Raw genomic sequence first — 15,424 nt, 5'->3', positions numbered from 1 at the left:
GCTTCCTTGTTGCTGGATCCTGGTGCGGTGTATCCTTCTGTCACAGAGGCAGCCGAGGCGTTGGGATCCAAGTGCAACTTTTATTATAAGGCCAGGAAAGAGTGGTTCAGAAGTTGACAGAGACTCTGTGAGGTAGAAAGGAGTGAGGATACACAGTGAGGAGTGGGACAAGGGCAGGTTAAATAATAAGGGACTGATGGGATAAATGAAAACAGGTGAGGGAAGCTCCAGGTGAGTACTGGGGTGAAGTGAAGGGAGAGCTCCCTCTGGTGGCAGGAGGAGGGGAGCTCCAGGCTCATCCTGACAATTATATAGTCCCGCACTATGCAGTCTTTTAGTAGTTAGGGGTTAGGGGGGGAATTCAGACACAACCTATAATTCCAAAATCCAGTGAAATTTCCCAGAAGTCTCTGCACAAAACTAGGGTCCATCAATGCTCGCTGGACTGGTAATTATAGACCTCAATATATTGTGTTTGAATGATTTAGCATTTTAAATAAAAGTATGTAAAGTAAATGTAAATCCTCCAAGTTTTCCTCATCAAAACACAGATCAGAAAAGTCGGTAAAATGTTCAGATTTATTCGGTTTTTACTTTGGGATGCCATATTTGTTGTTAAAAGAGAAAAAACTTGTGACCATGAATCCGAAGAACATTAAACTCCAGAATATAGAAGTTCTGCTCTATATAAACTGTTGGGTGTTATTGAGTAAGGAGGGAAGTCAGACACAATCTAAACTAGCTACATAGCATTACCTACATTAATACAAATGTGAATTCTGTAAGCTGAATGTGGCAGTTAGCTGAAAATGCTGAAGCTGAAAGCTAAATGCCAAATTAGCCAAAAAAAAAAATGGAAACATGTCTACATTAGCCAAAAACAGTTAGCATAATTAAAAAAACAAGTTAAATGCCAAATTACCCTAAAAACCCAGTGGTTGCTGAGCATTTTCTAGTTTGAATGCTGCCTCTAGCTGAAAGTTTATGCGTTAGAACCATCTGAAAGCTTGATACCAAAATTATCGCTGAAAGTGTGATTGATTTTCTACATTCCATAGAAAGTACGGAAAGGATCAGGAGAATCACTGTTGTGTGAAATGTTCCATCTGTGCGCCATCTATTGTCAAAGCGTGGTATTGCAGCTAAAAGGCGTGTTTGTTTCATGACGTTCAACGGCCTGAGGGCGGGAAAGGACTATCAGCTACAGGGAGACGTTTGAAAACAGGATTTTAACGTGAAAACACAAACATAGCATGTTGGTTTGAAGACGAGCAGAAGTGAGAAGCGTGATCTTCCTGAGACCTTCTGTTCTCATCACCCACTGAGGACTGGATCAGGAAGACTGGTTGGTCTAAAATCTGGACCATCTTGACAAAAGGCGACGATCCGTTAATCCGGTTTAATGTTTGATGTTTTTACCATTATTAAAAGTCACAAAAGTGTATATCTAAGAAAACCAACATTTCCTAAAGCAGAAATTTAGCCAATATGGAAGCTACTAGAACAGGGGTGAGCAGCCCCCGGCCCGCGGGCCACACGCGGCTCAGTAACCATTTAATCTGGCCCGCCACACTGGAATAATATATAATCCATATTCATGTTTTTTTTCCCTGTAACGTCTGCTTCACACTGGACGTGAAAGTGCTGCAAAGCGGCGTGAAACGACCGCTTCCATTCGGCGCCCTTGTTAACCTATGGTGTGGTCTACACCAGGCGCGGAGCGCCGCGGTCCTCCGCGGATGCCGCTCGCACTCCGCCCCGCGCTGCTTCATGGACCTTCTGCGTCCAGTGTGAACCTAGCTTAATGCTGGTATCTCCCCTTAGACGGTGCACCACAAACACAGAAGGTTATCTTACACTCATGTTGTGTTGGAAGGTTTGTTGTTCGTGTGTTTTTTGAGTCAGACCGTAATTTTTCTGATCATTCTAACACAACAAAAACAGCGTTTTTCTAAGTGTGTTTTTTTTTCTCTGAAAGACGTGCAGTTAGCACTAAAATAAGAACAAAAACCACCGTTTTAGAATAAAAAAATCCAGTTTTTGTTGTTTCTTTCTCACATGAGGTGTCGTACCAAAACGCTTCAGCATCTGATCCGACCCGTCCGTCAGGTTTTAGGACCCTTTGTGACCCACCAGTCAGAACATTTGTCCCCACAGTGCTAGAATCTGGAGAAATCTTGTGAAACTGATTCAGAGTTCGATTCCTGCTGTGTCTCTCACGGGGCGGACGTTCTCCCTCTCATTCCCGTCTGAACGGAAGTCCAAGGATTCTTTTCTCCAACTGTCCCGCGAGTCCACCGAAGAAAACGAAAAAATCCTCCTGGAAATGTCAGGATTTAGTCTTTTACTGTCGTCTGTAGGACATCTGCCCCCTCCACCCCGTGGTTCTCATGACGGTGAAGTGGGTCTAAAAGTTCTGATGCTCTCTCACCACAGACAGCCCCACCACCGCCCACCGGAACCTGGCCTCCAGCAGCCTGAACGACATCTCCGACAAACCGGAAAAGGAGCAGGTGAGTCCATGGAGAACGGAGCGCTCTGGCCGGGGGGGGGGTACGATACAGGAATCAATCAACCATCAATCAATACAACATCTAACATGTACCTCAGGACGTAAAATCTAGATTACAGTTATGTTATATCAAAGTTTAGGAAATAAATGGAAAAATCTGAAAACTCTAGAAAATGATTCAAGAATGAACTGAAACTATATACTTTATATGAAAACATACATATTTTGACAACTGAAAGGTTTGTAGAATCAGCAATAAGTTAAAAATTCCTCCAGACTGTTCAGATCATGGCTGTAAACCGCTTTATCAGCAGTTTCCGATTTCTATTCTTGTGATTTATGATACGAATTATCGATCATAACCATTGATTTTGAACTATAGATAAAACAGCAAAATGAAACACGCGAGAAAACAACAGAAACAGTTGGAATCTCCTGAAGATGTCTGACATAGAAACAGAAATGAGGATCAGATTCTCTGTCTTTTCACCAAACGATCAGGTTTGTGTTTATCAGCTGGAGCAGCGCTTCAGTGAAACTTTGTGTTTTTGGGACAGATATGAGAGCAGCTGCTGTGAGAGAACTAACACAGAAGAATCAGGATTTAGAAAAGAGTTCACAGCATGAGAACTCATTGATCCTGTTTGCATCAGAGAGTCGGACCGAAACGATGCCGCCGTCTCTGATGGCGTTTAGTCAGAATGTGCTGATGGAAACTTCCTTGTGATGGGCGACAGTGGAACTCGTGTTCTGCATTTCTGTAGTCACTGTTTGATGCTCTAGATTTGTCCTAAACCCTCTGCCGTACCTGCAGCAGCCTCTTTTTGAGACTTTGATCAAAATCTGAGCTAATGTTTCTTTTTTCTAAGTCGACTCAACAAGCGGTCCGGTGAATTTCCACCGGCGCTTTCCTTATTGCCGTGTGCCGCCCACAGACGTGTTTATCAGTTTGACCTGAGACGTCTTCCTGGCCGTTATCTCCGCGGCTCTCTCGCAGCAGACCATCTGCTAATGAGTAACGTGGATCCAGAACCTGGAGGGTTTCCAACGCATGACAAGCATCAAAAGATCCCAGCCGTACCGGTGCAGCCTCCCTGGAGACCAGAAGGTCTGGAAGCTGAAGGTTTCCCTTTAGATTCATCATCAGAATCCTGCCCTCAATGTTTGCATCGTCTTGGTGTCTCCTGGACGTCTTCAGTCTGAGAAACTGAAGGTTCTTGAGGCGCTGCAGAAATCTGTGAGGGAAGATGGACTGAGAGTGTGTGAAGGTCAGACCTATAAACCTTCATAAAGTCTTCATTAGTGTCTCCAGCGATGAAGAGGAGATTCCTGAAGGAGTCTTCAGAGGAGACAGCAGGCCGGCTCCTTCTGGGACGGATTCCTTTATCAACTAAATTCACTGAAGAAGCAAACATCCAACCGTCCATGAGTTTGATCCAGCAGATCTCTGATCTAGTTCAGAGATCCACCCTCAGATTAAGAGAACCGGGCTGAGGCCGGTCTGTGGAGCTGGTCCAGATCCTGGTTCTGAGGAGTCTGGTGCTGTATGGGTTCGCTGTGACAGTTAAAGGTCTGGAAGAAGGAGGTGGACCAGGAGACGATTCATGAACAGTTCTGGTTGATGGTGCGAGCAGAACTCGAGGCCCATCAATCGGGATCAAGATGAACTCATCTGGACCGAGGCTTTGAAAACCTGGAGAGTCCTCAGGACACAGGACCACTTTCACGACTCCTGTCTGAACTTGTCAGGGAGAAAAACGGCGTCTCATGAGGATGTCCTTGTGGTTTGGTATTTACATCCCGTTAGACGCCGTGGATCTGTGCTCCCCAACTTCCTGCTGTGAGGGTAACATTTAAGGATGTCCTTTCTGCTTCCAGCTGAGGAACAAGTTCATGAAGAAGTTGCCCAGAGACGCCGAAGCCTCCAATGTGCTGGTGGGGGAGGTGGACTTCCTGGACGCTCCCTTCGTGGCGTTTGTTCGTCTGTCGCAGGCCGTGATGCTGGGCGCCCTGACCGAGGTTCCTGTTCCCACAAGGTACTCAAACGAATTCAGATTCTACTTTGATTATAGTACTCTCATTTATATATTACTCTCATTTATATAGTACTCTCATTTATATCGTACTCTCATTTATATAGTACACTTATTTATATAGTACTCTCATTTATATAGTACTCTCATTTATATAGTACTCTTATTTATATAGTACTCTCATTTATATAGTACTCTTATTTATATAGTACTCTCATTTATATAGTACTCTCATTTATATAGCAGTCATCCAGCTAAAATGCAGCTCAGTGCTTCAAATAATTAATAGAAAAATAATAATTAAAAATAGAAATCATAATAAAAAGACGGTGAGAACAAGTAAAGTCAAACTCAAATACACATCCCACCAATACAGTCAAAATAAATCAAATGAATTAATATTAAAATCAGATTAAAACAGAACATGTCAAATCTACCTAAAAGAGGAGTTTTCAGTTCATCCTCTTCCAGTGTTTCTGCTTCTCATAACCTGATCAAGTTTTACTGCATCTTTTCAGCCTCATCACTGAGCGTGCTCAGAAACCAACTCTGCTCTCTTTCAGGTTCCTTTTCATTCTGCTGGGACCCAAAGGCAAAGCCAAGTCCTACCACGAGATCGGCAGAGCCATCGCCACGCTGATGTCAGACGAGGTTTGGCTTTTCCACATCCTTCTGATGGAGGAGATCTGCTGGGATGGAGGCGGGAATGTTTGCAGAGCAGTTCAGGCTCCTCCCCCTCCATCCTCTGGCAGTCTCTCTCAAGCTCAGACAGGTTGATCTCAGGTGTGAAAGTCACGGTGGCTCCAGAGACAGCCAGAGGTGATTGTCATGATTGAACTTCCCTCCAAAGTTTGGCTGGGCTCGCCAGATGCTGCGTGGGGTCTGGAGCTCTGGTTGGAGATGTTGCAGCGAACACCAGCTAGAACCCCTTCTCTGATCTAAACTCAATTACAGGTTCCCTAAACGGTGCTGAGCAGCTCCGACTATTCAACACATTCTCACTCCCAACTCGTCACAAATTGAGGTTTGGTGAGGGACCCCTCCGTGTCAAAAACTGTGTTGGGTGTCCCCAACTTGTTATTTTTGGACGTGGTGCCCCCATAAAACCACGGATCCCAACCTCCAGGCTGTGAACTGGAACCGGTCCCTAACCCGGTACCAGTTCTAGTTTGGTATCGTGTCCATTGTGGGGTTAGGGTATTGGTATGGGTGAAGGTACCGGTACCCGCCGCGTCCCGACGTCCAGTCCACGTCCCGTCCACGTCCCGAGGTCCAGTCCACGGTACTGCATCCCAAGATCCAGTCCAAGTCCCGAGGTCCAGTGCGCGTCCGGTACTGCATCCCAAGATCCAGTCCATGTCCCGAGGTCCAGTGCGCGTCCGGTACTGCATCCCAAGATCCAGTCCATGTCCCGAGGTCCAGTGCGCGTCCCGAGGTTCAGTCCGTGTCCCGAGGACCAGTCCGCGTCCCGAGAACAAGTCCACGTCCCGAGGTCCAGTCCACGTCCCGAGGTCCAGTCCACGTCCCGAGGTCCAGTCCAAGTCCCGAGGTCCAGTCCACGTCCCGAGTATCCAGAGAGTTGCAGATCCTTGATTTTATGAACAGCCAGCACATCAAAAACGGCGATTTTTGGACACCCATAACTGGAGTCCCAAGGGGAGGGGTCCTTAACCAAACGTCAGTATGTGATGACATGGGAGTGAGAATGTGTTGGACCATTAGACAGTATTCAGGGGGCGGAGCTACCATCCAAACAGTGACAGAAAGCACCAAAGCGGATCAGATGTAGGACACCAGGCATGACGGCTGATCTGCTGAAGCTCCTGCAGATTGTTTTCATGTTTCAGAGGTGCAGAACCTTTCATGAGTCAGCATCTGACCGCTGATCCCTGTTCAGTGATGATGCCAAAAGAGACGTTCGGGCCCGACTGAAGCCCGCTGTCTCAGAGTTCTGCTCTCGGTTCCCGGTCCAGGTTTCCGGTCTGGACCCAGACTGTGGACTGAAACTCTGTCCGCTGGTCGGCTGATTAAATGAACACTGTGACGGTCCTCTGAGTTTTTGGGTTGATTTGATGGGTTTGGTCATTCATGCGTGGTGCTGGTATGATGTCACTCCTCCCTCATTGGGTAATCGGATGTCACGGTTGGCTGGCCGCCGGGCCTGCGTGCTGCGCTGCTGACTCCTCTTTGTGTGTGAGCGCAGGTCTTTCATGACATAGCCTACAAGGCCAAGGACAGGCAGGACCTGCTGGCTGGGATCGACGAGTTCCTGGACGAGGTGATCGTGCTTCCTCCGGGGGAGTGGGACCCCACCATCAGGATAGAGCCCCCCAAAAGCCTCCCCTCCTCTGATAAAAGGTCCGTACCCATGATCATGTGTTTGCGACCAGAATCTGAAGGATGCTCCTTCATTCTGCCTAAAGCATTCGAACAAACACAACACAAATCCATGAATCCATCTCCACATGAAGTCAATGACACTGTCGCCATGGTAACTGCACACAATGTGTTCACCTTAAAACAGAGATACTGTTACAGATGTCACTTATGTCAAAGAAAACATCTAGAACAGATAGAAGGTTTGGGGCTTGTGGATGTGTTTGAATCGTCACTCAGCCTGCAGACTCGTCACATGGTCAGGTCATTCTGACACGGTCCACCAAACTCTAAAATACTTTCAAACTTTGGATTTCAATGCGTCACATTTTAAAATGAAAGGAAAAACAGAAGCAGAAAAAGAGAACTTCTCTCTGCAGCCACAAATCCACAGATTCAGAATCAGCTGGCTGTGGGAGGGGCTGAGTTACCACTGCAACATCATCTGATTGGTGGAATAAAATCACCAGCCTCAGAGTTTCTGCTAATTAGAGCTGTAAGAGGACAGAATGACTGCGTCTTTGAAACGGCGGCATGTGTTTATCAGCGGAGACGACGGGGTCTTCATGCTGTTTCCTCCTGTATCACTAAAGTCATAATCCAAAAATAACTTAAAATAGATGAAAGTATTCATCTTTATGAATAATTCTAGATGTTCTAAGGCTGTAAAACGTCTCTCAGACAGACGTGAACATTTTCACACTTTTCTGTCTCGTTTAAACTCTCAAAGTTCAAACCTTCATAGAAAATAAATGAAGGATTACAGAGTACAAACAAAGATCTGATCACGGTTGAAAGTTTATGTAGATTTAGAAAGCTAGGAGGAGATTGATTGGCAGGGTGAACAGCCAATCAGGGCACAGAACACGGTGGCCTGTAATAAAAAAATTAACTTTGGAAACCTTTTTTTGTTTTTCATTTCATTAAAAAATCTGCTCTTAAAAAAATCAGCGGCACACCGAGGCCGCAGCAGCTGCTGCAGGTTCAGCTGCAGGTTCTGATTCAGCTGCAGGTTCTGATTCAGCTGGAGGTTCTGATTCAGCTGCAGGTTCTGATTCAGATTCAGCTGCAGGTTCTGATTCTACTGCAGGTTCAGCTGCAGGTTCAGGTTCATCTGCAGGTTCTGATTCAGCTGCAGGCTCAGCTGCTCCACTGTTTGATAGATAGATAGATAGATAGATAGACCATCCATCCATCCATTTTCTTGACCGCTTTGTCCCTTTCTGGGTCGCGGGGGTGCCTATCCCAGCTACTGAAGGGCGAAGGCGGGGTTCACCCTGGACAGGTCTCCAGTCTGTCTCAGGGCCTCAATCACACACATCCACTCTCACATTCACACCTAGGGGCAATTTAGAGTCACCAATGAACCTATGAAGCATGTTTTTGGACGGTGGGAGGAAGCCGGAGTCCCCGGTGAAAACCCACGCATGCACGGGGAGAACATGCAAACTCCACACAGAAAGGTCCCAGCCGGGAGTCGAACCGGGGCCTTCTCGCTGTGAGGCAAGAGCGCTAACCACTGCGCCACCGTGCAGCCCGATAGATAGACCTTTATTGTCATTATCACAAGGACAATGAAATTGCAGCAACCGTTTCAGTGTAAGTGGCATAAAAAATACAGAACATAATATAAAAATACGATATAAAGTATAAAAAATATGTAGAAAAATATATACAATGAACTGTGCCATATAAGACTATGAGCATATATGTACATTATGGATGTGCAAAAAAGCGAGCATTTAAATAACCAGATTTACATATGCATATGTACATCAGCAGTATATAAATATATGAACATGTACTGTACAGCATGATGAGCAGTTATCTATGTGAGTTGGAGTTTAATATGGATACTGCTTTTGGAAAGAAGCTATTTTTTATTTATTTTGATTAGGAAACACAGGTTTAACATGAAGCTGAAGCAGTAAATGACCACGTTTCGTGTCAGAGCCCTTATCAATCCGGCTATTTAATCTCCTAATGCATGATGGGGGGTGGGGGGTGGGTGCAGAGTTTTATTTGTTGAGTAACTGCAGGTCACCACCAGCAACCCCACAGTTGACGTGAATGACTGGATTAGTGTGACATGATCAACATGAAGAAGTTCTGGTCTTACAGGAAGAACATGTACGCTGGAGGAGACTCTCAGATGAACGGAGACATGCCTCATGACGGGGGTCACGGAGGAGGGGGCCACGCCGTGGGGGACGAGCTGGAGAAGACTGGGAGGTAAGAACATCTGACAGTGCTTCAGTGAATCTTCTGCTGTGGGTGGAGCTTCAGTGTGTTTCAGTGTATCTTCTGCTGTGGGCGGAGCTTCAGTGTTTTTCAGTGTATCTTCTACTGTGGGCGGAGCTTCAGTGTTTTTCAGTGTATCTTCTACTGTGGGCGGAGCTTCAGTGTGTTTCTGTGAATCTTCTACTGTGGGCGGAGCTTCAGTGTTTTTCAGTGTATCTTCTGCTATGGGCGGAGCTTCAGTGTGTTTCAGTGAATTTTCTGCTGTGGGCGGAGCTTCAGTGTGTTTTAGCGAATCTTCTGCTGTAGGCGGAGCTTCAGTGTGTTTCAGTGAGTCTTGCGCTGGGACAGATTATGAAGGAATCTCTTTTGGTTTCTGTTAGAAAGTTCAGGTTCAGTTTAAACTGTTTCCATGCTGCTAAAGCAAAATGAGCTCTGGTTGGTTATGATAAATTTCCATCCAGGAATCCAAAAACTTTTGATGAATTTAAGATTGAAATAAAAAACAGTTCAGAACGTTTTGCAGCGTTTATCTTTGTAGCTTTTGCTTTCCAAACTTCTTTGACTTTTAAATCCAGAAGTTTTTCCTGTCAGTCTCTAAAGGTTTCAGACTTTCTTTAGTCTTTGCTGTCTTTAACGGTCCTGACCGACGCCCTCATCCGCCGCAGGTTTTGTGGCGGTCTCATTCTGGACATCAAGAGAAAAGCGCCGTTCTTCATCAGCGACTTCACCGACGCCTTCCACATCCAGGCCCTGTCAGCCATTCTCTTCATTTACCTGGGAACCGTCACCAACGCCATCACCTTCGGCGGCCTACTGGGGGACGCCACTGAGAACATGCAGGTGAGGCGGGGACTGACGCGCCCCGACGCCCCCGCGGCCCGTCTGAGTGTGTCTGAGGAACCGGTGGCTCTGTGCAGGGGGTGCTGGAGAGTTTTCTGGGCACGGCCATCGCCGGCGGAGTCTTCTGTCTGCTGGCGGGTCAGCCTCTGACCATCCTCAGCAGCACCGGTCCGGTTCTGGTGTTTGAGCGGCTGCTCTTCAACTTCAGCAGGTTGGTCTATTGGACTCCTGACGACACTTTAACCCTTTAACTGCTGCATGACACACGCTGTCTAAGCTACCGTAACCATAACCGTTCATGCAACCAGCTGATTCTGACAGGAAAAAGCAGCTTTGTGCCGATCGCTGATTCACTACAGTAAAGTGATGCATGGCAGCACAAAGCTGTTCCTCTGCTTCAGGATGATATAAAATAATGTGAAATGCATAAATGGTCGAGAGTTAAGGTTGTTTAAAAACCATCAACATTAGAGCTAAAGTTCTGGTGTTGAAGGATGAACCCTTTAGCAATAGCAAAATATCCCACAAGCTACCAGAACTCTTCAACTATTTATACAACTAATGTGATTCCAGCATGTTCTGTTGAAGTGTGTTAAATGGTTCAAGTGTTACGATTGTCGATGGAGCATCAACACTGGAACCAAAGCTCCGGTGTCAAATGTTCAAATCTAATGCTCAGAGGAATCCGTAAAACGGAAACTCTTCATCCTCTAAACTCAGGATTTTGTTTGGTTCTTTGTCGGTTGTTAGCTGGAAACGTAGTTTTGTCGTGTCTTTTAAACTTCCTGTGAAACAGGAAGTGCTGCTGTTACACATTCAGGTGCTGCGTCCTTCTTTAGCTGAACTTGTCAGCTGCTTACGTCACAGAGCCGCGACAAGTGCAGTCCAAATTTAATGACTCCTTCAAATACGGCCTTCTTTTGTCCTCGATTTGAAGGATGGATCTGGTGTATCCTTCCATACTGCCCATATCCCAAGATGCATTGCGGTAGAACCCGGAGATTTACTGAAAAGTGAAGCATTACAGACGGTGAATCATCTGATCCAGTTCCAAATAACTCCATGATTTACTACACCTGTCATATCGGGACTCGTGGTTGCTAGGCGACAGGACATTCGCCGATGCTGGAATTATCTCCAGGCTTGACCCGTCCAGATTCGCAGCCGCTAACATCTGGTCCATCCGGTCTACCAAGGACCCAGCCACCGTCGACCGGGAAGGCCGCGGCCTCTGAAGGATGCTTCACCTGAATTTGGACACACCCAAAGACTCTAAAGTCATAAACAGGAAGTGGATTTGTAAAAGTAAACAAACTTCTGTTTTCATCCCAAACCCCCACAATCCCGTTCTCAGACCATAACTGCCCCCTGCTGGCCGTCAGGGTGCACTTCCGAACGGTTATCCCTGCAGTGTTCACCGTCTCCCGCCTCTTCCTGTCCTCAGAGAAAACGACTTCGACTACATGGAGTTCCGGCTGTGGATCGGCTTGTGGTCGGCGTTCTTCTGCCTGGCGCTGGTGGCCACGGACGCCAGCTTCCTGGTGAAATACTTCACTCGCTTCACAGAGGAGGGCTTCTCCTGCCTCATCAGCTTCATCTTCATCTACGACGCCTTCAAGAAGATGCTGAAGCTGTCTCACCACTACCCCATCAACTCTGACTACAGGCTGGACGACGTCACTCATTACGACTGTCTCTGCATGACGCCCACCATCACAGGTGATCCGTGTGTCTGGACTGGAAAACATCTCGCGGTCTGAGATGAAGACATTTCTCTAGAATCTGTTTCATCATGGGGGGGTTTAGCAGGGTCACATGCTGACCTCTGGTGGAGAAAAGCACTTTGAGAAGTTTTGTTTTGGCTGTTTTAAGCCCATCCACTCTGGAATTTGGTTGTTTTATGATTGAATTTGTATAGATTCTCATTTTCTGTGGAATCGTTTGGTTTCTGAGTCAGAGGAATGACAACTTTTCCAGAGCAGGTCTTTGAGCGCCACCTTCATCCCAAACTCTGTTTGCATGTTGCAGAAAACGAAACAGGGACCCTCGAGTCCTCAGAAAGCATGTCCATCTGGTACTGGAACAACACCGGCCTGGTGAGTGTCCAAGAAGGTCGGCGCGGAGCGGGAATGGCGGTTAATGATCCATGAGGGTTGTGGTGTGAGTTAAGCCTTTCGCTGTGTGAGGATGACTGGACTCCGTCTGGCTACACATTGTCAGATGTGCCGGACTTTAGTCTTTCGGGAAAACCTGTAATCGTTTCCCAGAAGAGAAGAGTCATGATGATGGAGGTCTGTATCTTCTGAGCTGAACTCTGAGGTCTGAGAAGGCGGTTTGTCTCTGTGTGCAGCCGCTGAACGCCACGTGGTCGTCCCTCTCAAAGACGGACTGCCTGAAGTACAAGGGCGAGTTGGTGGGAAAAGCCTGCGAGTTCGTCCCGGACATCACCCTCATGTCCTTCATCCTTTTCTTCGGTACCTACACCTGCTCCATGGCTCTGAAGAAGTTCAAAACCAGCCCCTTCTTCCCCACCACAGTGAGTCCCGACAAACCCGACCGGGTCAAGAACCGAGAGGCCTCCGGACACGCGCAAGACGGTTTCAGGATCAATCTGTAGCCGGAAGTGAAAGTCGTAAACTTTAGGAAACCCTTTCAAAAGGATATTTTGAAACTTTTTCAGAACTATCAGCTCTTATGCTTTTGGATGAGAGTAAACTGTAACAGTTTGTTCCTCCATGAATCGGCTGATCGGAGCCGCGAAAAGGGCTGATAAAAGAGAGAAGAAACAGGAAAAAAGGTTGAACATTTAAAACCAAATGTTTTTGCGCCCAGCTCTGGCGGGGGGAGGGACTTCCAGCTATTATTTTCTCGGGTGACATATTTTTTCTCTGTAGCCAGATTCTCTTGCAAGAAGCGGACACTTTTCTGCAGAACAGACAGCTTAAGCGCTGAAACTGAAGGAGGTCTGGTTTCTCCATCCAGGTGAGGAAACTCATCAGTGACTTCGCCATCATCCTGGCCATCCTCATCTTCTGTGGAGTCGATATGCTGGTGGGGGTGGAAACTCCCAAACTCATCGTGCCAACCGAGTTCAAGGTGAGTCCATGAAGTTCTGGCCGTGTCTGAGAGGAACAGCCGTCCAGCCTGAAGTTCTGCTCTCTGCTCAGCCAACCAGCCCAAACCGGGGCTGGTTTGTGCCCCCGTTTGGAGGAAACCCCTGGTGGGTGTACCTGGCGGCGTCCATTCCTGCTCTGCTGGTCACCATCCTGCTGTTCATGGACCAGCAGATCACGGCTGTGATCGTCAACAGGAAGGAGCACAAGCTGAAGGTGAGGTCGTGGCGAGCAGCGTTCAGCGTCTGCGTCCGTCATCACAGCCTCTGCGTCTGCTCTGCTCCAGAAAGGAGCGGGGTACCACCTGGACCTGTTCTGGGTGTCGGTGCTGTTGGTGGTCTGCTCCTTCATGGGTCTGCCGTGGTACGTCGCCGCCACCGTCATCTCCATCGCTCACATCGACAGTCTGAAGATGGAGACGGAAACGTCGGCTCCCGGAGAGCAGCCCAAGTTCCTGGGCGTGAGGTAGGAGGAGCTTCCTGCTGGTGTTCTCCTTCAGCCGGGTTTGGGTTGGAGGCACATGGTCAACCCCGTGGTCATGTGACCCTCTGGTTTAGTTATTACCTTTTTAACAGAATTAGACTGGATAGAAACCCCCCTATACGAAAGGGGAACTTACCTGCTGGTCCATGACCACGCCCACTTTGACCGTTAGGAGCTCACAGTCATATGTCAGTTAATGAGCACACGCCCCAATCTCAGACCAGTTTTCATCTAATTGGACAAATCTCTCTTCCCGGTAAAGATTTCCTTAATTCTGTCATAAATCTGATATTCTGAAACGTATCAGATTCATTTTAATGTTGAGTCAGGAAAAGTAAACTTCTGTTGGTCTGTCGAGAAGGACAGAGGATGAAGAAATCTTCAACCATTCAACAATATTCTGACCCAAAGACTCTAAAACCAGGAACACGTCACAGCTGCAGAGTTTGGTCTCCTGAAAGAAACTCCTGCTTTTAGGGAATAACGGATCATATTTCACTTTGCGATTCTTCTCATGAAAGTTCTTCTGTTTTCTTTGCAGACGATGTCCAGCTTTATTTATCACTTCCTGCTTTCTTTCAAATCTCAGATTGAGTTTTTTTATTGGTTTATAACATGAATGTTTACAAACCAAAGGTCATGACCTCTGACTTTACTTAGAGTTTAATATAATCTGAGTGACTTGAGCAGTAAAGAGTATCTGAAAGTAAGAATCCTTCAAGATCTGAGAAGATTAAGCAGCTTACACCTGCTAGCTTCTACGATCAAAAACACTGGCAAAGGTGGATCTGTTATGGATCTGTTATGGATCTTTTATGGATCTATTATGGATCTATTATGGATCTATTATGGATCTGTTATGGATCTTTTATGGATCTATTATGGATCTATTATGGATCTGTTATGGACCTGTAATGGATCTTTTATGGATCTATTATGGATCTGTTATGGATCTGTTATGGATCTGTTATGGATCTGTTATGGATCCGTTATGGATCTGTTATGGATCTGTTATGGATCTTTTATGGATCTATTATGGATCTGTTATGGATCTGTTATGGATCTGTTATGGATCTGTTATGGATCTATTATGGATCTGTTATGGATCTGTTATGGATCCGTTATGGATCTTTTATGGATCTATTATGGATCTATTATGGATCTGTTATGGATCCGTTATGGATCCGTTATGGATCTGTTATGGATCTTTTATGGATAATGTGATAAAGTTCTTAGTGTCTGTAGGATATATAACTTATTTACTTTGTTATCAGACGCATTTTAAGTCGTACCTGACACGTTTTGACGGAGACGTTCTGTCTTCATCAGAGTCGTCACCAGGTGGGTGACGTGTATAAACAGCTGATGGTCACTGAGGCGGAGTCTATACGACTTAAAACGTGTGTCTGATAAAGTAATTAAAAAAGTTCGCTATTATGGATCTATTAGGGATCTCTTATAGATCTCTTATGGATCTATTAGGGATCTCTTATAGATCTCTTATGGACCTATTATGGATCTATTATGGGTCTGCTATATATATTAAGGATCCATAAGGATCTATTGTGGATCCAGTATAGATTTATTATCACGACTAGCCCTCATCCAGAGAATCAGCCTTTTGAAAATGACGATTGGGATTAGACCGTTCCTGCAGAACCTCAATCCTCTCAGTCCAGAAAAGTGCAGGAACAGTAAAGATACTGAGCTGGACCTTCAAGCTCTGAAGTCTCTGGTACAGGACCAGAACTTTGGGAGAAACCTCCTGGTGATGGGTGTTTGTTCAGAGTCTGTTTGGTTGCTGGTTTTTGTATCAAATTGGAATT

At 46.2% G+C, this 15,424-nt stretch overlaps 1 protein-coding gene across 1 annotated transcript in view; it reads left to right on the top strand.

Moving 5' to 3' along the window:
• Positions 1–15,424, top strand: part of slc4a4a (solute carrier family 4 member 4a) — a gene marked incomplete in the record, with an annotated part of 47,842 nt that overhangs the window by 22,021 nt on the left and 10,397 nt on the right. Inside the window, 13 exon segments of the mRNA XM_024257978.1 lie at positions 2,437–2,513; positions 4,391–4,548; positions 5,109–5,196; positions 6,749–6,903; positions 9,043–9,153; positions 9,828–10,002; positions 10,080–10,213; positions 11,447–11,721; positions 12,031–12,098; positions 12,353–12,538; positions 12,985–13,098; positions 13,170–13,331; positions 13,402–13,580. Of these exon segments, the coding sequence (XP_024113746.1) occupies positions 2,437–2,513; positions 4,391–4,548; positions 5,109–5,196; positions 6,749–6,903; positions 9,043–9,153; positions 9,828–10,002; positions 10,080–10,213; positions 11,447–11,721; positions 12,031–12,098; positions 12,353–12,538; positions 12,985–13,098; positions 13,170–13,331; positions 13,402–13,580 (1,882 nt within the window).

This window comes from Oryzias melastigma, linkage group LG9, assembly GCF_002922805.2.
Source record: "Oryzias melastigma strain HK-1 linkage group LG9, ASM292280v2, whole genome shotgun sequence".
Lineage (NCBI taxonomy): Eukaryota > Metazoa > Chordata > Actinopteri > Beloniformes > Adrianichthyidae > Oryzias > Oryzias melastigma.
The sequence above is the reverse complement of the archived record's forward strand: the minus strand, read 5'-3'. Positions and strand labels throughout refer to the sequence as shown.